This window comes from Pseudophryne corroboree, chromosome 3 (genome assembly GCF_028390025.1).
Source record: "Pseudophryne corroboree isolate aPseCor3 chromosome 3, aPseCor3.hap2, whole genome shotgun sequence".
NCBI classification, from domain to species: domain Eukaryota; kingdom Metazoa; phylum Chordata; class Amphibia; order Anura; family Myobatrachidae; genus Pseudophryne; species Pseudophryne corroboree.
The window spans coordinates 545839125-545863733 of NC_086446.1; the positions used below are offsets into that span (position 1 = coordinate 545839125).

At 47.4% G+C, this 24609-nt stretch overlaps 1 protein-coding gene across 3 annotated transcripts in view; it reads right to left on the reverse strand.

Annotated features, from left to right (window-relative positions):
• The window catches only part of CCDC57 (coiled-coil domain containing 57), a 289296-nt gene that overhangs the window by 98188 nt on the left and 166499 nt on the right, over positions 1–24609 (reverse strand). For all 3 annotated transcript variants that reach the window (XM_063961241.1, XM_063961240.1, XM_063961242.1), the window contains exon 8: positions 24089–24247. In XM_063961241.1, the coding sequence (XP_063817311.1) occupies positions 24089–24247 (159 nt within the window). The remainder of the gene's footprint in view (positions 1–24088; positions 24248–24609) is intronic.

Here is a 24609-nt window from a genome sequence, read left to right on the forward strand (position 1 = left end):
TCAAATCCCAGGGAGCTGCAGGAGGAAAAAATGGAGGTTGATTATGTACTACTCCTTGAAAAAACGTACGTACATCCTGTAAATCAGCAATCTTCTGCTGAAACCATACAGTTAATGCTGAGACTTGAACCCTCAAGGAAGCAACTTTCAACCCTTTATCCAATCCTGCCTGAAGGAAATCCAAAATCCTAGCTACTTTAAAAGATCTCGGATTGAAATTTTTTCCAGTACACCAGTGAATATAGGCTTGCCATATTCTATGATACACACGGGCCGAAGGAGGCTTTCTTGCTCTAAGCATAGTTTGGATAACTTGTTTCGAAAATCCTTTAGCCTCTAGGATAGAGGTTTCAACAGCCACGCCATCAAAGATAGGCAATCCAGATGACTGTGATAACAAGGACCCTGCATTAGCAGATCTGGACGTTGAGGGAGCAGTATCGGTGCTTCCATGGACATTCTCAACAGATCTGTGTACCAATGCCTTCTTGGCCAAGCTGGAGCTATTAGAATAATTGCTCCTTTTGCCTGTTTTATCTTTCTCACTACTCTGGGTAACAGAGATATTGGAGGGAACAGATATGCCAGCTGAAACCTCCATTCTACTCACAGTGCGTCTACCAGGACCGCTCCTGGGTCCCTTGTTCTTGATCCGTACCTCGGAACTTTGTTGTTTAGACTAGACGCCATAAGGTCTATCTCCGGTAGACCCCATCTGTTCACCAGTGTCTGAAACACTTCTGGGTGTAGTGCCCATTCGGTTTCCTGAATGTTGTGACGACTGAGAAAATCCGCTTCCCAATTTAGTACACCTGGGACAAATACTGCTGACAATGCCGGGAGATGGAGTTCTGCCCATTTTAGAATGGGAGTTACTTCCTTCATCAGACTCTTGCTGTGAGTTCCTCCTTGATGATTGAGGTATCCTACTGCCGTCGCATTGTCTGAGCGGATCTGGACTGGTCTTCCTTGTAGATTGTCCTTTGCCTGAACTAGAGCCAAGTAAACGGCCCTTACCTCCAACAGATTTATCGGCAGGCGACTTTCCCTTGCGGTCCATTTCCCCTGGAACCATAGGCTTCCGAGTACCGCCCCCCAGCCTTGCAGGCTGGCATCTGTTGTCAGGACTTGCCACTCTTTTATCCAAAAGGGTCTCCCCTTGTTTAAATGGTCTGTCTGTAGCCACCACGCTAGAGACCTTTTTACATTTACTGGAATCTTTATCATCTGCTTCTTTATCGTCTGATGATTTCCGTTCCATTTGGTCAGAATAAGGTGCTGCAATGGTCTGGAGTGGAATTGCGCATATTCCACCATGCCGAAGGTTGATACCATCAGACCCAACAGTCGCATTGCTGCATGGACTGACATTGTCTGGGCTTGCAACGCTTCCTGAGCCATGACCTGCACCTTGACTATCTTTTTCTCTGGTAAGAGAACTTTCTGTAGGTCTGAATCCAATATGGCCCCCAAATGAACCATCCGCTGTGACGGATTCAGGGACGACTTCTCCCAATTTATGAGCCACCCGTGTCTCTGTAAACAAACTATCGTCTGTTGAAGATGGCTCAACAGTAAATCTTGCGACTGTGCTAAGATTAACAGGTCGTCTAGGTGTGGGAATATTCTTATCCCCTGTTTGCGCAGACAAGCTGCCATAACCACCATGATCTTGGTAAACACCCTGGGTGCTGTAGCTAGCCCGAAAGGCAGAGCTTGGAACTGGAAATGTTCCTGGAGGATGGCAAACCTGAGTTAACACTGATGTAACAGTGCTATAGGCACATGTAGGTAAGCATCCCGTACATCCAGAGATACCATGTAATCTCCCAGTTCCATAGCCAACATTATGGAGCGTAGCGTCTCCATGTGGAACTTCGGGATCCATATGTATTTGTTCAACATTTTCAGATTGAGGATTGGTCGGTATGACCCATTTGGTTTCTGGATTAGAAATAGATTGGAGTAAAACCCCTGACCCTTTTGTGATGGAGGTACTGGGACAATCACACCTGACTGCAGTAATTTTTGGACTGCTTCTTGCAGGGCATTGGCCTTCGACTCTATACGAGATGGGCTGGTGCAAAAAAATCTTTGAGGAGGCTGCCTCCTGAATGGGAACCCATACCCCTGAGATACTACCTTCTGCACCCAGGCATCTGCTGTTGACTGTTGCCATATGTGTGCAAATTGAAGGAGTCGGCCCCCAACCCTGGAATCCTCCAGGCGGAGGCCCGTCTCTTCAGGCTGAGGGTTTCTGTTCAGGTTTGGACGCTGGCTTTTTGCTAGCCCACTGCTTCCTACCCCTGGATTTAAACTGGGGTTGTTTAGGCTCCTCTTTAGCTTTCGCTTTGCCACAGAAATTAGCAAAATTTTAAACCCTTGGACTTAGGGTTATAAGCAGCCGGAAATCTGACCTTTTTCGATTCAGCCTCTGATTCTAGGATATCCGATAAAGGTTTTCCAAATAATATATTACCGACAAAAGGCAATGCTTCCAATTCTTTCTTGGATTCCGCATCTGCCTTCCAGGTACGTAGCCAAACTGCTCTGCGAGCGACTACTGACAAGGCTGAAGCTTTAGAAGCAACTGTACCTACATCAATTGCTGCTTCTTCCAAATACTGGGCAGATTGTCTTAAACGGCAAAAACGATCCTCTTGCTCCCTAGTAGGAGAAGGGATGTCATTCTCTAGTTCTTCTATCCATTCGCCCATTGCCTTTGCTACCCAGGCCGAAGCCATAGCAGGTCTTACCACTGCTCCTACTAGAGAAAATATATTTTTCAAAAGGCTATCTACCCTTCTGTCTGTGACATCATTTAGTGAGGTAGATGACAGTGGTAAAGCAGATTTATGCACGAGTCGCAGAACATGTGCATCTACTTTTGGAGGAGCTTCTCTCTTCGAACAGTCCACAGCTGGAAATGGATAATAAGAATCCCATTTTTTAGGAATCTTTTACTTTTTACTGGGCGCCGCCAAGACTCACCCATCATTTCCGTCAGCTCATCTGACGCTGGGAATTCAGCTTTCACTGATTTTGTTCGCTTAAATACAGGTGCTTTAGTTTTTAACACTGCCTTGGCTGGCTCTTCCAACGAGAGAATAGCCTTTACAGCATTAATAAGTTCAGCTACATCATCTGAACTAAAACTCTGCGACTGATCATCATACAGAGTCGAATCTACTGTATCATCATCCGATGTATCATCTTGTGTAGTCTGCCACATAGACGTATCTGTCTTAGTCTTACCTGTCTCTTGGTTGCTTGTAGAGGCTACTGGAACCAAGCCATAGGAAGGGAGCTGCATGTATGGGTTCATAGTGTAAACTAACCCTTGAGGTGGTGCTACCGAAGTTAACCTGTCCGCTATAGAAGACAGTGTCTTCGCGAACATATTCCATGGTGGCTCTGTTGGTGGTTGAACCAACTCCTGTTTTTTACTTCGCTGAAAAGCGAAACAGTTTGCACACAACCCCTCATAAGTGATTAATTGATTCATATCAATTACCCCTGACCTACAAGATAAGCATGTTATGGCTATAGGAGTGCTTGATAAATTCTCCTCATCACTTTTGCCGCTCACAGACATGGTATTAATCTGTTATTGACTACACAATTTGTGACTGAAAATCACCCTATATGTCAGTATATAGAGGTGAGATCAATCTGACCACAGTGCACCTGATTTGAGGGTCAGAACAGGACTGACATTACACAGAAAAGTCAGCACACATACTAGCAGTCAGTCACATGTTAAAGCATTAGACATTGTCATATGAGAATACAACCTCCATAACAACTTATACATAAGTAGGAAAATTGTACTTCTGTTTTTAACTGGTTCCTTCTTCAACATAACATGCAGAAAACACAGTAATATACAGGTCTCATATGCAATAGGTACTCAAAATTAACAATGCATACTAAAAAGTAGAAGGAATTTTTAGCACTGTATACCCTGCCTCCGGAGAGCGGGATACAGGGAGACTCACCACACTTCCATATCCAAGCACATACGCTCGTAAGACGCTGAGTGGATTCAGATGCTACTGGTGTACACTGCCGCTCTTGATAACTGATAACGGACACGGACGCTCACCAACGGACACGGACGCTGAGCGACTTTCACGTGTATGCAGACGCTAAGGCCTGCGACTCGGTCTGGCGGGTTTATCTCCAGTGTACACAACCGCAGCGTCTAAGCTGCGACCGAGTACCCTCGTGGTAGCATCTGAGCCGGAAGTGAGGTCATTCAGTTCATGAAACGAGAGACACGCGGGAACTGGCCATGAACTCGGAGGAGGGGCGGCCAGGAGAGCGTCTGAATCCCCCTGTTGACTTAAACTCCCAGGATCGCGGCCTCTACCTAGTCCTGGCGCCTATGATCCCCGGAGCGTAGCGCTGTCACACTCGAGATGTTCGGCGCATCAACGCACTGTTTGTAGTCTCCACCAAATCAGTGTAGCTGTGTCCTGACCCCTCTAGTAAGAGGAAGTCCATAGACTCACCGTCTCCCCATGCTCCGGCCACAGCCTGGTTACGTCTGCTGGACCTGCTAGAACATCCGACACAGACGCCCGTCGAGACAGCACCGATACCCGAAGGTAAGCGTTGTTGCGACCCGGTGGGGAGTTGTTGGAGCGACTCTTTCTAGTATGCGTTTAAGACGCTGTTAAGAGAAGTCGCTCAAAAACAAAAATAGTAAGTCTATAAAAATAAAATAATAAAAGCTTGAGGCTGCTTTCAGAGCAGCCCTGTGACCATGCGGCTTCCTGCCGCACCAAGCAAAAAACTGATCTGACTGAGTCAGTGGACGGAACTATATAGTGGAGGCCCCAATGCATCCTGGGAGGCCAGAAAGCTCGTGACCGTGTTGGTGCCATTTTCACTGTCGCTCGACAATATCCCAATGTTATCCTGTGGATAATCCTGTGGACCCAGCCAGAGAAAAGACCATTCATTTACAAACAATACCAAAAGAAACTACTGTAGAAAACCACTTGGACAAAGTAAAATACAAATTCTCCTCATTTCACCAGTGCTAGTGACCAAAGTCACAAAACTACAGAGTACCCTGGGCATTAAGGGGGTTAACCATAATTAAGGACTTTACACTATTTTGATGATGATATGTATTAAACATTTATTTCTGGGAATGTCCCCTCCCATTTCTATTTTTAATAAGGGAAGCCCACCATTATACAGCCCTGTACACTCTGGCCAATATCAGGGGATGACACTACAACAGTATTTGCAGGAGGTCTGGGAATCATTTCAGTCTGTAATTTAGTAATGCATTTTACGTTACTAACCCTTTTCTCTCATCTGCACTACATTTAAAATGGGCACTTTGAGAACATTCCCTGACAACTTTCAGAAAAGAAAGTAGTATGAATAGAAAGAATTCCAAAAATAGTGGAAAAATAAAATAATGAAAAAATGAAAGTAGCGACACCTACAGGCCACAGTGGGAATATAAATGAATGCACAGACCTGTGGTAATTATGCATGTTTTGACATGGGTGAAAAGTTACACTACAATATATGGTATAGTACTGTACCTTCTGAGGCTTTACACCAAAAAAAAAAAAAACCAAAACCTAAAAAAAACAAAAAAACCTCCAATAAATTCAAATAAAGTGTGGTCAAGCATTTCTTTGAAAAGCACTTTAGACTAAAGGGCCGTACTGACGGGGAGATTTCCCCAGAGATGTGTGCTGAGTGGTCTAGCACAGACCGCTCAGCATGCATCTCTCCCCCCACTCAGCACAGCGCGATGCATGCAGGCCAATCTAGCACAGCTTGACCCCTCTCCTCTCTATATCCTTGGTCCCCTGCTCTCTGCCTGGCAACTTGTTCCATCTCCTGAGACCTCTCCTATCTGCCCTGCTACCTTGTCCCCTTTTTCTATCCTGGGACCTCTCCTCTCTGCCCTGCCACCTTGTCCACTTTCCTCGCTCTCTCCTGAGTCCCCTCCTTTCTACCCTTCTCCTGTCCAAAGCAGCTGCTGAGAGTTGTACAGTGCCTTGCTAAAGTATTCAACCCCTTTGGCTTTTTACCTATTTTGTTACATTACAACCTGTATTTTTTTTTTCAATCTGAATTTTATGTGATGGAAATGCACAAAATAGTCTAAGTTGGTGAAGTGAAAAGAAGAAATTTATATAAAAAAGTTTTTATAAATAAAAATTTGAAAATTGGCATGTGCATATGTAGTCACCTCCTTTGCTATGAAGCCCCTCAAAAGTTCTGGTGCAACCAATTACCTTCAGAAGTCACATAATTAGTGAAATGAAGTCAACCTGTGTGCAATCTAAGTGTCACATGATCTGCCAGTATGAACACACCTTTTCTCTAACGTCCTAGTGGATGCTGGGAACTCCGTAAGGACCATGGGGAATAGCGGGCTCCGAAGGAGGCTGGGCACTCTAGAAAGATTTATGACTACCTGGTGTGCACTGGCTCCTCCCACTATGACCCTCCTCCAAGCCTCAGTTAGATTTCGTGCCCGGCCGAGGTTGGATGCACACTAGGGGCTCTCCTGAGCCCTTAGAAAGAAAGTATAGTTAGGTTTTTTATTTTCAGTGAGACCTGCTGGCAACAGGCTCACTGCAGCGAGGGACTAAGGGGAGAAGAAGCGAACTCGCCTGCTTGCAGCCGGATTGGGCTTCTTAGGCTACTGGACACCATTAGCTCCAGAGGGATCGACCGCAGGCCCAGTCCTTGGTGTTCGGTCCCGGAGCCGCGCCGCTGTCCCCCTTACAGAGCCAGAAGCAAGAAGAGGTCCGGAAAAACGGCGGCAGAAGACATCAGTCTTCACCAAGGTAGCGCACAGCACTGCACACTTCACACTCCGGTCACTGAGGGTGCAGGGCGCTTGGGGGGGGCGCCCTGAGCAGCAATAAAAACACCTTGGCTGGCAAAAATACCACAATATATAGCCCCAGAGGCTATATATGTGGTAAATACCCCTGCCAGAATCCAGAAAAAAGCGGGAGAATAGGCAGCGGAAAAGGGGCGGAGCTATCTCCCTCAGACACACTGGCGCCATTTCTCCTTCACAGATCCGCTGGAAGGAAGCTCCCTGGCTCTCCCCTGTAGTCTACACTACAGAACAGGGTAAAAACAGAGAGGGGGGGCACTAAATTTAGGCGCAATATATATATATATATAATATAAAAAGCAGCTATAGGGGACATAACTCAGTTAGTCCCTGCATTATATAGCGCTCTGGTGTGTGCTGGCATACTCTCACTCTGTCCCCCCAAAGGGCTTTTGTGGGTCCTGTCCTCATTCGGAGCATTCCTTGTGTGTGTGCGGTGTGTCGGTACGGCTGTGTCGACATGTTTGATGAGGATAATGATGTGGAGGCGGAGCAGATGCCTTTAGAAGGGATGTCACCCCCTGCGGGGCAGACACCTGAGTGGATGGGCTTATGGAAAGTAATGAGTGCACGTATAGACTCCTTATATAAGAAAATCGACGACATGCCAAATGTGGGACAGCCGACTTTTCAGCTCGTGCCTGCCCAGGCGTCGCATGGGTCGTCAGGGGCTCTAAAACGCCCGCTACCACAAGCAGACCCATATGTTGACACTGATACTGACACCAGTGTCGACGACGATGAGTCTAACCTGATGCCTACTAAGGCCATTCACTGCATGATTGAGGCAATGAAAGAGGTGTTACACATTTCTGATATAACTACAGGTACTTAGCGTGAAAACTTATATATACCTACAGCTAGAGATAAATCTCAAACTGTATATATATCTGGCACTAAAATAATGTATGGTAGTAATTTACCAGATGGTAATCAGTGGAAATTGTGATCTCTAGGGCTGCTGAGCAAAAACAGCTGGTTAGGCTGAACAACTAATTGAAATACAAAGGAGAAAGAAATGCTCTGCGCACCAAAAATCACTTTGAATTGATTGATTGATTAATTAAGTGCAGTCTAGCAAGGAGAATGATTGACTCAATGAAACTTGACCTTTTTTATAGTGAAAAATATTTTATAAAACAGTTAATGACACAAAACAAAGTAAATAAGACAAACAATACATATATATATATAGCAGTATAAAAACCGGAGGTATTTCACCTCTTGCAAGTGTAAATAGAAACACTGTATCTAACTTTTATAAACGTGCTGTTTAAACAGCATACACTGTATCTAAAATGCAGATCGGATATCTTAAGTGAAAGAGGCTCTATACAAAGAGCAACAATCGATTCTAACACTGGCGTCCCAGTGTGGAATCAAATAAAATGTCCACAGATGGCTCCACAATAAAATTATTAGAAGCAAAGCAAGTAATAATAAGAATTTACTTACCGATAATTCTATTTCTCGTAGTCCGTAGTGGATGCTGGGGACTCCGTCAGGACCATGGGGTTTAGCGGCTCCGCAGGAGACAGGGCACAATAATAAAAGCTTTAGGATCAGGTGGTGTGCACTGGCTCCTCCCCCTATGACCCTCCTCCAAGCCTCAGTTAGGAAACTGTGCCCGGACGAGCGTGCATAATAAGGAAGGATATTGAATCCCGGGTAAGACTCATACCAGCCACACCAATCACACCGTACAACCTGTGATATGAACCCAGTTAACAGTATGATAACAACGAAGGAGCCTCTGAAAAGATGGCTCACAACAAGAATAACCCGATTTTTGTAACAATAACTATGTACAAGTATTGCAGACAATCCGCACTTGGGATGGGCGCCCAGCATCCACTACGGATTACGAGAAATAGAATTATCGGTAAGTAAATTCTTATTTTCTCTAACGTCCTAAGTGGATGCTGGGGACTCCGTCAGGACCATGGGGATTATACCAAAGCTCCCAAACGGGCGGGAGAGTGCGGATGACTCTGCAGCACCGAATGAGAGAACTCCAGGTCCTCCTCAGTCAGGGTGTGCCCCTGACCAAGTAGCAGCTCGGCAAAGTTGTAAAGCCGAGACCCCTCGGGCAGCCGCCCAAGATGAGCCCACTTCCTTGTGGAATGGGCTTTTACTGATTTTGGCTGTGGCAAGCCTGCCACAGAATGTGCAAGCTGAATTGTACTACAAATCCAGCGAGCAATCGTCTGCTTAGAAGCAGGAACACCCATCTTGTTGGGTGCATACAGGCTAAACAGCGAGTCAGATTTTCTGACTCCAGTCGTCCTGGAAACATATATTTTCAGGGCCCTGACAACGTCAAGTAACTTGGAGTCCTCCAAGTCCCTAGTAGCCGCAGGTACCACAATAGGTTGGTTCATGTGAAAAACAGAAAACACCTTAAGGAGAAATTGAGGACGAGTCCTCAATTCTGCCCCTGTCAGAATGAAAAATTAAGTAAGGGCTTTTATATGATAAAGCCGCCCATTCTGACACACGCCTGGCTGAAGCCAGGGCTAATAGAATCTTCACCTTCCATGTGAAATATTTTAATTCCACAGTGGTGAGTGGATCAAACCAATGTGACTTTAGGAAACTCAAAACAACATTGAGATCCCAAGGTGCCACTGGGGGCCCAAAAGGAGGCTGTATATGCAGTACCCCTTTTACAAACGTCTGAACTTCAGGCACTGAAGCCAGTTCTTTCTGGAAGAAATTCGACAGGGTCGAAATTTGAACCTTAATGGACCCTAATTTTAGGCCCATAGACAGTCCTGTTTTCAGGAAATGTAGGAAACGACCCAGTTGGAATTCCTCTGTAGGGACCTTCTTGGCCTCACACCACGCAACATATTTTCGCCAAATGCGGTGAAAATGTTTTTGCGGTTACATCCTTCCTGGCTTCGACCAGGGTAGGGATGACTTCATCTGGAATGCCCTTTCAGGATCCGGCGTTCAACTGCCATGCCGTCAAACGCAGCCGCGGTAAGTCCTGGAACAGACAAGGCCCCTGCTGGAGCAGGTCCTCTCTTAAAGGTAGAGGCCACGGTTCTTCCGTGAGCATCTCTTGAAGTTCCGGGTACCAAGTCCTTCTTGACCCATCCGGAACCACGAGTATCGTTCTTACTCATCTCCTTCTTATGATTCTCAGTACTTTTGTTATGAGATGCATAGGAGGGAACACATACCCTGACTGGTACACCTACAGTGTTACCAGAGCGTCCACCGCTATTGCCTGAGGGTCCCTTGATCTGGCGCAATATCTGTCTAGTTTTTTGTTCAGGCGGGACGCCATCATGTCCACCTTTGGTTTTTCCCAACGGTTTACAATCATGTGGAAGACTTCCCGCTGAAGTCCCCACTCTCCCGGGTGGAGGTTATGCCTGCTGAGGAAGTCTGCTTCCCAGTTTTCCACTCCCGGAATTAACACTGCTGAGAGTGTTATCACATGATTTTTCGCCCAGCGAAGAATCCTTGCAGTTTCTGTCATTTCCCTCCTGCTTCATGTGCCGCCCTGTCTGTTTACGTGGGCGACTGCCGTGATGTTGTCCCACTGGATCAATACCGGCTGACCTTGAAGCAGAGGTCTTGCTAAGCTTAGAGCCTTGTAAATTGCCCTTAGCTCCAGTATATTTATGTGGAGAGAAGTCTCCAGACTTGATCACACTCCCTGGAAATTTTTTCCTTGTGTGACTGCTCCCCAGCCACTCAGGCTGGCATCCGTGGTCACCAGGACCCAGTCCTGAATGTCGAATCTGCGGCCCTTTCATAGATGAGCACTCTGCAGCCACCGCAGAAGAAAACACCCTTGTCCTTGGAGACAGGGTTATCCGCTGATGCATCTGAAGATGCGATCCGGACCATTTTCCCAGCAGATTCCACTGAAAGGTTCTTGCGTGAAATCTACCGAATGGGATCGCTTTGTAAGAAACCACCATTTTTCACAGGACCCTTGTGCAATGATGCACTGATACTTTTCCTGGTTTTAGGAGTTTCCTGACTAGCTCGGATAACTCCCTGGCCTTCTTCTCCGGGAGAAAACATCCTTTTCTGGACTGTGTCCAGAATCATTCCTAGGAACATTAGACGTGTCGTCGGAAAAAGCTGCGATTTTGGAATATTTAGAATCCACTCGTGCTGTCGTAGAACTACTTGAGATAGTGCTACTCCGACCGCCAACTGTTCTCTGGACCTTGCCCTTATCAGGAAAGCGTCCATATTTCTTTTAGGCGGAATCATCATTTCGGCCATTACCATGGTAAAGACCCGGGGTGCCGTGGACAACCCAAACTGCAGCGTCTGAACTGATAGTGACAGTTCTGTACCACGAACCTGAGATACCCTTGGTGAGAAGGGCAAAATTTGGACATGTAGGTAAGCGTCCCTGATATCCAGTGACACCATATCGTCCTGGTTCGCTATCACTGCTCTGAGTGACTCCATCTTGATTTGAACCCTTGTATGTAATTGTTCAAATCTTTTAGATCTCACCGAGCCGTTTGGCTTCAGTACCACAATATAGTGTGAAATAATACCCCTTCCCTTGTTGTAGGAGGGGTACTTTGATTATCACCTGCTGGGAATACAGCCTGTGAATTTTTTCCCAATACTGCCTCCCTGTCGGAGGGAGACGTTGGTAAAGCAGACTTCAGGAACTTGTGAGGGGAAGACGTCTCGAATTTCCAATGTACACCTGGGATACTACGTGTAGGATCCAGGAGTCCACTTGCGAGTGAGCCCACTGCGTGCTGAAACTCTTGAGATGACCCCCCACCGCACCTGAGTCCGCTTGTATGGCCCCAGCGTCATGCTGCGGACTTGGCAGAAGCTGTGGAGAACTTCTGTTCCTGGGAATGGGCTGCCTGCTGCAGTCTTCTTCCCTTTCCTCTAACCCTGGGCAGATATGACTGGCCTTTTGCCCGCCTGCCTTTATGGGTACGAAAGGACTGAGACTGAAAAGACTGTGTCCTTTTCTGCTGAGATGTGACTTGGGGTAACAAAAGTGGATTTTCCAGCTGTTGCCATGGCCACCAGGTCCGATGGACCGCCCCTTTATACGGCAATACTTCCATGTGCCGTCTGGAATCTGCATCACCTGACCACTGTCGTGTCTATAAACATCGTCTGGCAGATATGGACATCACATCTACTCTTGATGCCAGAATGCAAATATCCCTCTGCGCATCTCGCATATATAGAAATGCATCCTTAAAATGCTCTATAGTCAATAAAATATTGTTCCTGTCAAGGGTATCAATATTTTCACTCAGGAAATCCGACCAAGCCCCCCCAGCGCTGCACATCCAGGCTGAGGCGATTGCTGGTCGTAGTATAACACCAGTATGTGTGTATATACTTTTTTGGATATTTTTCAGCTTCCTATCAGCTGGCTCCTTGAGGGCGGCCGTTCTGGAGACGGTAACGCCACTTGTTTTTATAAGCGTGTGAGCGCCTTATCCACCCTAAGGTGTGTTTCCCAACTCGCCCTCACTTCTGGCGGGAAAGGGTATACCTCCAATAATTTTCTATCGGAGGAACCCACGTATCATCACACACTTTCATTTATCTGATTCAGGAAAAACTACAAGTAGATTATTCCCACCCTACATAATACCCTTATTTGTGGTACTTGTAGTATCAGAAATATGTAACACCTCCTTCATTGCCCTTAACATGTAACGTGTGGCCCTAAAGGAAAATACGTTTGTTTCTTCACCGTCGACACTGAAGTCAGTGTCCGTGTCTGTGTCGACCAACTGAGGTAAATGGGCGTTTTTACAAGCCCCTGTCGGTGTCTGAGACGCCTGGACAGGTACTAATTTGTTTGCCGGCCGTCTCATGTCGTCAACCGACCTTGCATCGTGTTGACATTATCACGTAATTCCTAAATAAGCCATCCATTCCGGTGTCGACTCCCTAGAGAGTGACATCACCAATACAGGCAATTTGCTCCGCCTCCTCACCAACATCGTCCTCCTACATGTCGACACACACGTACCGACACACAGCACACACACAGGGAATGCTCTGATAGAGGACAGGACCCCACTAGCCCTTTGGGGAGACAGAGGGAGAGTTTGCCAGCACACACTAAAAACGCTATAATTATACAGGGACAACCCCTTATACAAGTGTTTTCCCTTATAGCATTTTCACATATGTAATCATATCGCCAAATAAGTGCCCCCCCTCTCTGTTTTAACCCTGTTTCTGTAGTGCAGTGCAGGGGAGAGCCTGGGAGCCTTCCTCACAGCAGAGCTGAGCAGGAAAATGGCGCCGTGTGCTGAGGAGAATAGGCCCCGCCCCCTAAAACGGCGGGCTCTTCTCCCGGAGTTTGTGAGATCTGGCAGGGGTTAAATACATCCATATAGCCTCAAGGGCTATATGTGATGTATTTTAGCCATAAAAAAGGTATAATACATTGCTGCCCAGGGCGCCCCCCCCAGCGCCCTGCACCCTCAGTGACCGCTGGTATGAAGTGTGCTGACAACAATGGCGCACAGCTGCAGTGCTGTGCGCTACCTTATGAAGACTGAAAGTCTTCTGCCGCCTGTTTCTGGACCTCTGGACCTCTTCAACTTCGGCATCTGCAAGGGGGGTCGGCGGCACGGCTCCGGGACGAACCCCAGGGTGAGACCTGTGTTCCGACTCCCTCTGGAGCTAATGGTGTCCAGTAGCCTTAGAAGCAAATCCATCCTGCACGCAGGTGAGTTTACTTCTCTCCCCTAAGTCCCTCGTAGCAGTGAGCCTGTTGCCAGCAGGACTCACTGAAAATAAAAAACCTAACTTAAACTTTTATTCTAAGCAGCTCAGGAGAGCCACCTAGATTGCACCCTTCTCGGCCGGGCACAAAGATCTAACTGAGGCTTGGAGGAGGGTCATAGGGGGAGGAGCCAGTGCACACCACCTGATCCTAAAGCTTTTATTATTGTGCCCTGTCTCCTGCGGAGCCGCTAAACCCCATGGTCCTGACGGAGTCCCCAGCATCCACTTAGGACGTTAGAGAAAATAGTTACCCTCGTGCTGATTCCTGAGATGTAATGCAGAGTCCTGTATGCATTTGCACGGGGAGAATGTAAAGATTTGTAGTTGCTGCCACAATGGTAATTAAAGGACAGACTTGTTGGAATATTTATTCTCCGTAATAATAGCCGTCAGTTGACCGTCAGATGATGACATGTAGGGAGTTTCCCAGCAAGAGACCTGATCCGTATGGCTATCGGTAACAGCATGGAACGGCAAAACCGCTGATGGCTGGCGCCGCACTGGTCTCACAGCGGAGATCCGTCTATATCCAGCTTGTCGCAGCGGGATTCTGATGTAGAAGTGCCGTTAGCAGCTGGACTCCCTTTAACCTCACTGCGGAGGTATAATTACTGTAGGTCACTTGGCTTAGATGTGGACGGAACCGGAATAGCAGGCCCGAGATGGTAGGAGCCCGTCTGTGGAGTAACTGATATCCACTGCACTGCACTCGTAGAAAGGGGCGTCAACGCGTTTCGTCTCCTTCTTCTTGAGGAAGTCTCCGTTGCTAGGAGACGAAACGCGTTGACGCCCCTTTCTACGAGTGCAGTGCAGTGGATATCAGTTACTCCACAGAGAGTAAATATTCCAACAAGTCTGTCCTTTAATTACCATTGTGGCAGCAACTACAAATCTTTACATTCTCCCCGTGCAAATGCATACAGGACTCTGCATTACATCTCAGGAATCAGCACGAGGGTAACTATTATTACTTGCTTTGCTTCTAATAATTTTATTGTGGAGCCATCTGTGGACATTTTATTTGATTCCACACTGGGACGCCAGTGTTAGAATCGATTGTTGCTCTTTGTATAGAGCCTCTTTCACTTAAGATATCCGATCTGCATTTTAGATACAGTGTATGCTGTTTAAACAGCACGTTTATAAAAGTTAGATACAGTGTTTCTATTTACACTTGCAAGAGGTGAAATACCTCCGGTTTTTATACTGCTATATATATATATGTATTGTTTGTCTTATTTACTTTGTTTTGTGTCATTAACTGTTTTATAAAATATTTTTCACTATAAAAAAGGTCAAGTTTCATTGAGTCAATCATTCTCCTTGCTAGACTGCACTTAATTAATCAATCAATCAATTCAAAGTGATTTTTGGTGCGCAGAGCATTTCTTTCTCCTTTGTATAACTACAGGTACCACTAAAAAGGGTATTATGTTTGGAGAGAAAAAACTACCCGTAGTTTTTCCCCCATCAGATGAATTAAATGAAGTGTGTGAAGAAGCGTGGGCTTTCCCTGATAAAAAATTGGTAATTCCTAAGAAGGTACTAATGGCGTTCCCTTTCCCGCCAGAGGATAGGTCACGTTGGGAAACACCCCCTAGAGTGGATAAAGCGCTCACACGTTTGTCTAAAAAGGTGGCACTACCGTCTCCGGCCGCCCTCAAGGAACCTGCTGATAGAAAGCAGGAGGCGATCCTGAAGTCTGTATATACACACACAGGCATTATACTTAGGCCAGCTATTGCGTCAGCTTGGATGTGCAGTGCTGCCGCTGCGTGGTCAGATAAACTGTCAGAAAATATTGACACATTAGACAGAGACACGATCCTGTTAACCATAGACCATATAAAAGACTCAGTCTTATATATGAGAGATGCACAAAGGGAAATCTGCCGACTGGCATCTAAAGTAAGTGCATTGTCCATTTCTGCTAGGAGAGGCTTATGGACTCGCCAGTGGACAGGAGATGCAGATTCAAAAAAGCACATGGTAGTGTTACCATATAAGGGTGAGGAATTATTTGGGGATGGTCTCTCGGACCTAGTTTCCACAGCAACGTCTGGGAAGTCAGCATTTTTACCCCATGTCCCCTCACAGCCTAAGAAGGCGCCGTTTTATCAGGTTCAGTCCTTTCGGACCCAGAAAAACAGGCGTGGAAAAGGCAGGTCCTTTCTGTCCAGAGGCAGAGGTAGGGGAAAAAGGCTGCAACAAACAGCAGGTTCCCAGGAGCAAAAGTCCTCCCCCGCTTCTTCTTCCAAGTCCGCCGCATGACGGTGGGGCTCCACAGGCGGAGCCAGGTACGGTGGGGGGTCGCCTCAAAAATTTCAGCGATCAGTGGGTTCGCTCACAGGTGGATCCCTGGATCCTGCAAATAGTATCTCAGGGGTACAAGCTGGAATTCGAGGCGTCCCCACCCCACCGGTTCCTAAAATCTGCCTTGCCGATTGCTCCCTCAGACAGGGAGGTGGTGCTAGTGGCAATTCACAAGCTGTATTCCCAGCAGGTGATAATCAAGGTACCCCTACTTCAACAAGGCCGGGGTTATTATTCCACACTATTTGTGGTACCGAAACCGGACGGTTCGGTGAGACCCATTCTAAATTTGAAATCCTTGAACACGTACATAAAGAAATTCAAGTTCAAGATGGAATCGCTCAGGGCGGTTATTGCAAGCCTGGACGAGGGGGATTACATGGTATCCCTGGACATCAAGGATGCTTACTTGCATGTCCCCATTTACCATCCTCACCAGGAGTACCTCAGATTTGTGGTACAGGATTGCCATTACCAATTCCAGACGCTGCCGTTTGGACTGTCCACGGCACCGAGGGTATTTACCAAGGTTATGGCGGAAATGATGATACTCCTTCGAAGAAAGGGAGTTTTAATTATCCCGTACTTGGACGATCTCCTAATAAAAGCGAGGTCCAAGGAACAGTTGTTGGTGGGAGTAGCACTATCTCAGGAGGTGCTGCACCAGCACGGCTGGATTCTGAATATCCCAAAGTCACAGCTGGTTCCGACGACACGGCTACTGTTCCTGGGTATGATTCTGGATACAGTCCAGAAGAAAGTGTTTCTCCCGGAGGAGAAAGCCAGGGAGTTGTCATCTCTAGTCAGAGACCTCCTGAAACCGAAACAGGTATCAGTGCATCGCTGCACACGGGTCCTGGGAAAGATGGTAGCTTCTTACGAAGCAATTCCCTTCGGCAGGTTCCATGCCAGAATCTTTCAGTGGGACCTGTTGGACCAGTGGTCCGGATCGCATCTTCAGATGCATCGCTTAATAACCCTGTCTCCAAGAACCAGGGTGTCTCTACTGTGGTGGCTGCAGAGTGCCCATCTTCTAGAGGGCCGCAGGTTCGGAATACAGGACTGGGTCCTGGTGACCACGGATGCAGGGAAGAAACTTCCAAGGACTATGGTCGAGTCAGGAGACTTCCCTTCACATAAATATTCTGGAACTAAGGGCCATCTAAAATGCCCTAAGTCGAGCAAAAGCCCTGCTCCTACACCAGCCGGTGCTGATCCAGTCAGACAACATCACGGCAGTCGCCCATGTAAATCGACAGGGCGGCACAAGAAGCAGGATGGCGATGGCAGAAGCCACAAAAATTCTCCGATGGGCGGAGAATCAGGTACTAGCACTATCAGCAGTGTTCATTCCGGGAGTGGACAACTGGGAAGCAGACTTCCTCAGCAGACACGACCTCCACCCGGGGGAGTGGGGACTTCACCCAGAAGTCTTCCAGATGCTGGAAAACCGTTGGGAAAAACCACAGGTGGACATGATGGCGTCCCGTCTCAACAAAAAGTTAAAAAGATATTGCGCCAGGTCAAGGGACCCTCAGGCGATAGCTGTGGACGCTCTAGTGACACCGTGGGTGTACCAGTCGGTTTATGTGTTCCCTCCTCTGCCTCTCATTCCAAAGGTATTGAGAATAATAAGAAAGCGAGGAGTAAACACAATTCTCGTGGTTCCGGATTGGCCAAGACGAGCGTGGTACCCGGAACTTCAAGAGATGCTCTCAGAGGACCCGTGGCCTCTACCGCTCAGACAAGACCTGATACAGCAGGGGCCCTGTCTGTTCCAAGACTTACCGCGGCTGCGTTTGACGGCATGGCGGTTGAACACCGGATCCTAAAGGAAAAGGGTATTCCGGAAGAAGTCATTCCTACGCTTATTAAGGCCAGGAAAGATGTTACGGCAACGCATTATCACCGCATATGGCGAAAATATGTTGCATGGTGCGAGGCCAATAAGGCCCCAACAAAGGAATTTCAACTAGGTCGATTTCTTCATTTCCTGCAAGCAGGAGTGGATATGGGCCTAAAACTAGGCTCCATTAAAGTACAGATCTCGGCTCTGTCGATTTTCTTTCAAAAAGAACTAGCTTCAGTACCTGAAGTTCAGACTTTTGTAAAAGGAGTGCTGCATATTCAGCCCCCGTTTGTGCCTCCGGTGGCACCTTGGGATCTCAACGTGATGTTGAGTTTCTTAAAATCACATTGGTTTGAGCCACTAAAAACCGTGGATCTGAAATCTCACGTGGAAAGTGGTCATGTTATTAGCCTTGGCTTCAGCCAGGCGCGTGTCAGAATTGGCGGCTTTATCATGTAAAAGCCCTTATCTGATTTTCCATATGGATAGGGCAGAGTTGAGGACTCGTCCCCAATTTCTCCCTAAGGTGGTGTCAGCGTTTCACCTGAACCAGCCTATTGTGGTGCCGGCGGCTACTAGTGAATTGGAAGACTCCAAGCTGCTAGACGTTGTCAGGGCCCTGAAAATATATGTTTCCAGGACGGCTGGAGTCAGAAAATCTGACTCGCTGTTTATCCTGTATGCACCCAACAAGCTGGGTGCTCCTGCTTCTAAGCAGTCTATTGCTCGCTGGATTTGTAGTACAATTCAGCTTGCACATTCTGTGGCAGGCATACCACAGCCAAAATCTGTAAATGCCCATTCCACAAGGAAGGTGGGCTCATCTTGGGCGGCTGCCCGAGGGGTCTCGGCTTTACAACTTTGCCGAGCAGCTACTTGGTCAGGGGCAAACACATTTGCAAAATTCTACAAATTTGATACCCTGGCTGAGGAGGACCTGGAGTTCTCTCATTCGGTGCTACAGAGTCATCCGCACTCTCCCGCCCGTTTGGGAGCTTTGGTATAATCCCCATGGTCCTTACGGAGTTCCCAGCATCCACTAGGACGTTAGAGAAAATAAGAATTTACTCACCGGTAATTCTATTTCTCGTAGTCCGTAGTGGATGCTGGGCGCCCATCCCAAGTGCGGATTGTCTGCAATACTTGTAAATAGTTATTGTTAACTAAAGGGTTATTGTTGAGCCATCTGTTGAGAGGCTCAGTTGTTTTCATACTGTCAAACTGGATATAGTATCACGAGTTGTACGGTGTGATTGGTGTGGCTGGTAAGAGTCTTACCCGGGATTCTAAATCCTTCCTTATTATGTCTGCTCGTCCGGGCACGGTGTCCTAACTGAGGCTTGGAGGAGGGTCATAGTGGGAGGAGCCAGTGCACACCAGGTAGTCATAAATCTTTCTAGAGTGCCCAGCCTCCTTCGGAGCCCGCTATTCCCCATGGTCCTTACGGAGTTCCCAGCATCCACTACGGACTACGAGAAATAGAATTACCGGTGAGTAAATTCTTATTTTCTGAAAGGCCCCAGAGGCTGCAACACCACTATGCAAGGGGCATCACACCCTGAAGACCAAGGAGATCTCCAAACAAGTCAGGTAAAAAGTTGTTGAGAAGTACAAGCCAGGGTTGGGTTATAAAAAAATATCCAGGGGGCGTGGCTTGGCTGCCATTGAGAAAGGATAAGCTTTGTGTGGGCTCCTGCTTTAATAGCCATATAAACCCCTTTATTGTGGCTTAATCCCCCTTTCTACTGCTTCCACATACACCCCTGGGCGACAGGACACCTTCCCTGTCACAGGAGTCGGGCTCGCGGAGCCGGGAGGGGTCTCCTACCCCTCTGCGGGTTGCGGCCTGTCTCCTTTCCTGAAGCCGGGGACTCAATTTTCCCCTCTATTCGGCTGGTGATACCCGCGGTGCGGCCTGGTTCCTCTCCCGCCCCGGACCCGCCGCGCGTCCCCTCCTTCTGTTTACCTCTACCTGCAAGCACCGGGGGACCGTCCTCAGAGCCGGCCCTGCCGCCGGCTAGCGTCTCCTCCCGCTGTCCGCACGGCCGCACTCATCCGCGGCTCTGACACCCGTCTGCACCACGTTACCCTGCTGCGGCTTCTCCCTCTGCGCCGGACTGTGGAGTTCTCCCGGTCACCCGACCTTGGTTCTCCTACCTCTGCAGTGCGGAGAGGATTGCCTGCTGCGGCCTCCCTCTTCTGCTTGCACACCTGGTGGCCATCTTCCCCTGGATTTGGAGAACACTGCTGCAGCTGGGAACCATTCACTGGATTGGGTGAGACCTCTCCATTGCTACTACTGCTGATGCCCTTTCTCCTGGTCCTACCATTAGTTAGAGGGCTACTTGTCCCCACGGAGTCTAGTGCTGTCCCTGTGAAATTAACTTTTCCTTGCTGTACATTCCCTATTACACAGTGGATTCTCCTTGTGCAGTCTATTTGCTAGGTTGCTAGTGGCTCTTATTGATATACCGCTCATTTTTGCAATTCCATTATTATCTACCTACTTGATAGATTTTGTAAATTATCTCGGGACGCTTGCTGTGTGCCGGTGGCACACTTGTTGGCCTGTACCCATCCTCTCCTCCCCGGAGCATGAGGAACCCTGTGTACAATGGATTCTTGCTGCCCTACCAGTTGAAAATTGGTTAATGGCGTGTTAATGCCATTCCACTGGGAGTCACCATACTGAAGGCACTTAACAGCGTACTGATCAGTTCCCTTGCAATTAGTCTCTCTACCTCATGACCACACTTAATCATCTGTCCTACTCTCAGCATGGTCAGGTCCGGGAAAAAGAAAGGTAACACAACGCAATCTAGGGAGACCGCGACCCAACCGGGAATGAGATCATTCCTACAACCTACTCCTGCTATGCTCTCTGGAGATCTTTCTCCCTCAAGTCCCTCTTCCTGTCACTCCGCCTCTCCTGCCTCCTCCTTAGTGATGGATCAACCTACTCCGCCCATTCAGAGCGATACCGCTCTCCAGGACATTTTGAGGTTCATGAAAACTCTACCCACTAAGCAGGATCTCAAGGATACCATGCATAGAGAGTTGGCGTCTATCAAACAGGACGTCTCACAACTTTCTGAAAGGGTGACCGCATTGGAGGACCATCGTGATTCTGCTGATGTCTTTATGAGATCCCTGACGGATGTTATCAAGGCTCAATCAGACGAAATCCGGTCGCTGCGGTCCCGTGTGTTGGATTTGGATAATAGGGGTAGGAGAAATAATATCCGGGTGAGAGGTATTCCCGAGGATGTCCCCCAGACGAATTTAGTCGACGCTCTGACGAAAATATTTAACACAGTCTTGGGCAATGATCCGGCTAACACCATAACCTTCGACAGAGCTCACCGTGCCCTTAAACCGAGAGGGCTCCCTACCGACCGACCCAGGGACGTCATTTGTCGTTTGCACTACTACTCTCAGAAAGAGGAAATTATGGGCAAAGTGCGCCGCCTAGATGGCCTGGACTTTAATGGCGACCCAATTACCATCTTCCAAGATCTCTCCTGGCACACCTTCCAACAAAGAAAGACCCTCCCGACCCCTAACAGAGGAACTCCGCAAGCGTCAACTGAAATACCGGTGGGGCTTCCCTTTTAGCCTTCAGGTCTCCACACCCTACATACTCCCTCCGACCTTCCCGCTTTCTGCTCCGGTCTTGGTCTCCCGCCTGTAAAGATTCCTGATTGGGACTTTGTTTCTCCTGATCTACATCCGCCTCAACCTTCTTGAAGTGGAGCGTCATGGCAGGTTGTATGTAATTCCCAGAGGAATTCCTCTAAAACCATCATCGCTTGCCAGGACTCCCCCGCCACTTGATTGTGTTTTCTCCTGTTGCCTTGAAAAAAATATCCAAATCTTTGATGATCCCCCGGAGCAACATCAAATTCATCATCTTCAAATGGAAAGAGCATGGTACCACAACAAACCTGCAAAGAGAGGGCCAGCCACCAAAACTCACAGACCGGGCAAGGAGGGCATTAATCAGAGAGGCAGCACAGAGACCAAAGGTAACCCTGAAGAGGCTGCAGAGTTCCACAGCAGAGACTGGTGTATCTGCGCATGTGTCCACAATAAGCCGTACACTCCATAGAGCTGGGCTCTATGGAAGAGTGGCCAGAAAAATTACTTAGTGTTAAAAATAAGAAGGCACGTTTTGAGTTTGCCAAAAGGCATTTGGACGACTCCCCAAATGTATGGAGGAAGGTGCTCTGGTCAGATGAGACTAAAATTTAACTTTTTGGACACCAAGGAAAACGCTATGTCTGGCGCAAACCCAACACATACCATCACCCCAAGAACACCACCCCCACAGTGAAATATGGCGGTGGCAGCATCATGCTGTGGGGATGTTTTTCAGCAGCAGCGACTGGGAAACTTTTTAGTCGAGGGAAAGATGGATGGTGCTAAATACAGGGATATTCTTGGGCAAAACCTGTTTCAGTCTGCCTGTGATTTGAGACTGGGATGGAGGTTCACCTTCCAGCAGGACAATGACCCGAAGCATACTGCTAAAGCAATACTCGAGTGGTTTAAGGGGAAACATTTAAATGTGTTGGAATGGCCTAGTCAAAGCCCAGATCTCAATCCAATTGAGAATCTGTGGTCAGACCTGAAGAATGCTGTTCACAAGCAGAAACCATCAAGCATGAAGGAGCTGTAGCAGTTTTGCAGGGTGGTCTTCAGGTTGCCGACTGTCGGGATCCCGGCGCACATCATACCGGGGCCGGAATCCCGACAGCTGACATAGACAGTTTTTCTCCCTCGTGGGGCTCATTTGCGCTCGCCACACTGTCGGTATGCCGGCGGTTGGGCTTCCGGCGCCAGTATGCTGGTCGCTGGGAGCCCGGCCGCCGGCATACCATACTACACCCGTTTTGCATTGAGGAATGGGCAAAAATCCCAGTGGCAAGATGTGGCAAGCTCATAGAGACATATCCAAAGCGACTTGCAGCTGTAATTGCTGCAAAAAAGGTGACTCTACAAAGTACTGATTTTAGGGAGGTGAATAGTCATGCACGCTGAAGTTTTCTGTTATTTTGTCCTATTTGCTGTTTACTTCACACACAAAAACAAAACAAAACACATCTTCAAAGTTGTAGGCATGTTCTGTGAATGAAATGATGCAAACCTTCAAACAATCCATTTTAATTCCAGGTCGTGAGGAAACAAAACATGAAAAATGCAAAGGGGGGGTGAATACTTTAGCAGGGCACTTTATGTGTGTGCGCGCATGTATGTACACCATACATATTATAATGTTGTAATCGCTAGAAAGGAGAGTAGGAGTCATAGAAAAATGCAGAAGGGGTGAAGGCAAGTAATGTTACGGTGATGGGGGCAGAGACTGGCAATTTAAGTGTGATGGGCACAAGCTGGCAATGGTACTATGATAGTGACACAAGCTGACAATATACATGTTTTGTGGACACGGACTGACAATGGTGTGGTGATGGGGAAATTGGCTGGCAATGTAAGTGTGATGGAGGCACAGACCAGCAATGCTACACTAGTGAGACAACAGACTGGCAGCGTTACAGTAATGCGCAAAAAGGCTGGAAATGTTACAGTAATGAGTACACAGGCTACTTATAATGTTTCCAGCCAACATTTCCCACCACAAGCCTAAAAATTCTGCAACATACTGTACAAATTGTTTCAGAATTGCTATCTCCTAAACTTTGCAGTACCTTATCCAGGCCTGACAGAGCATCTCATCTACATTCTAGCAGCTGACATACAGTGGAGGCCTGACAGAGCATCTCATCTACATTCTAGCAGCTGACATACAGTGGAGGCCTGACAGAGCATCTCATCTACATTCTACCAGCTGACATACAGTGGAGGCCTGACAGAGCATCTCATCTACATTCTAGCAGCTGACATACAGTGGAGGCCTGACAAAGCATCTCATGTACATTCTAGCAGCTGACGTAGATGAAGTACCAGGGCAGTGAGAACACGGCAGTTTGCAAGTATTGAGAAAATTGTTTTCATTAAACTTATATACCAAACCTGTTTTGTGTTAGGTCTGAGACAGCCCTAGATACTTTGAAAGTTCAGAAGTGGGACACCCTTTCACACCCTGTTAGGAGAGTGGTCTAAAATAAAAATTCCAAATAAATCAGTCTCCACTGCAAGCCAAGTACAGACAAACCCACCCACGCACAACAAATTGGATGGTATTAAGCAAGTTGTCCAATCAAATCACAGTTTGTGCCTAGTGGACACACCACATCCATATGACTCCCACCTACCTCTCAATGTCTTTCTGGTATTTACTGATCTGAGCTTTCAGCTTCTCCTCCCCTTCCTGCAAGGACTGGAGCTGGAGGTCCTTATTTACAGTATCTTTTGATACTTGGGCGATGTAAGAATCCCAGCCAGTCTTCAGTGTGGTAGTCTCTTCCTTTAACCTTTAAATGGTTAGAAAAAGACATTTATGGAGCAGAGCTTAATTATATTAACGGTATTTTCTTCACCCCAGTTTCACTGGACTGTTTTCATTTACAAATACAAATACTGAATAGGATTACATTGGTAGTTAGAGGGGTAGAAACACAAATATACAAAGAGTGCGCGCATCATCACTGTCATCGTTCATACACATGGAGCAATTTGTACGATTGGTCGTTCCCATCGATCGGGAACGCCCACATCGTTTGTCAAATCTATCCGTGTGTATGCGCCTTAACCCAGTGGAAATTTCCACATACTTTATTATAAGGAGTCTATCCACACCTTTCAATTACTGTATATTTCAATTATGCACATTCAA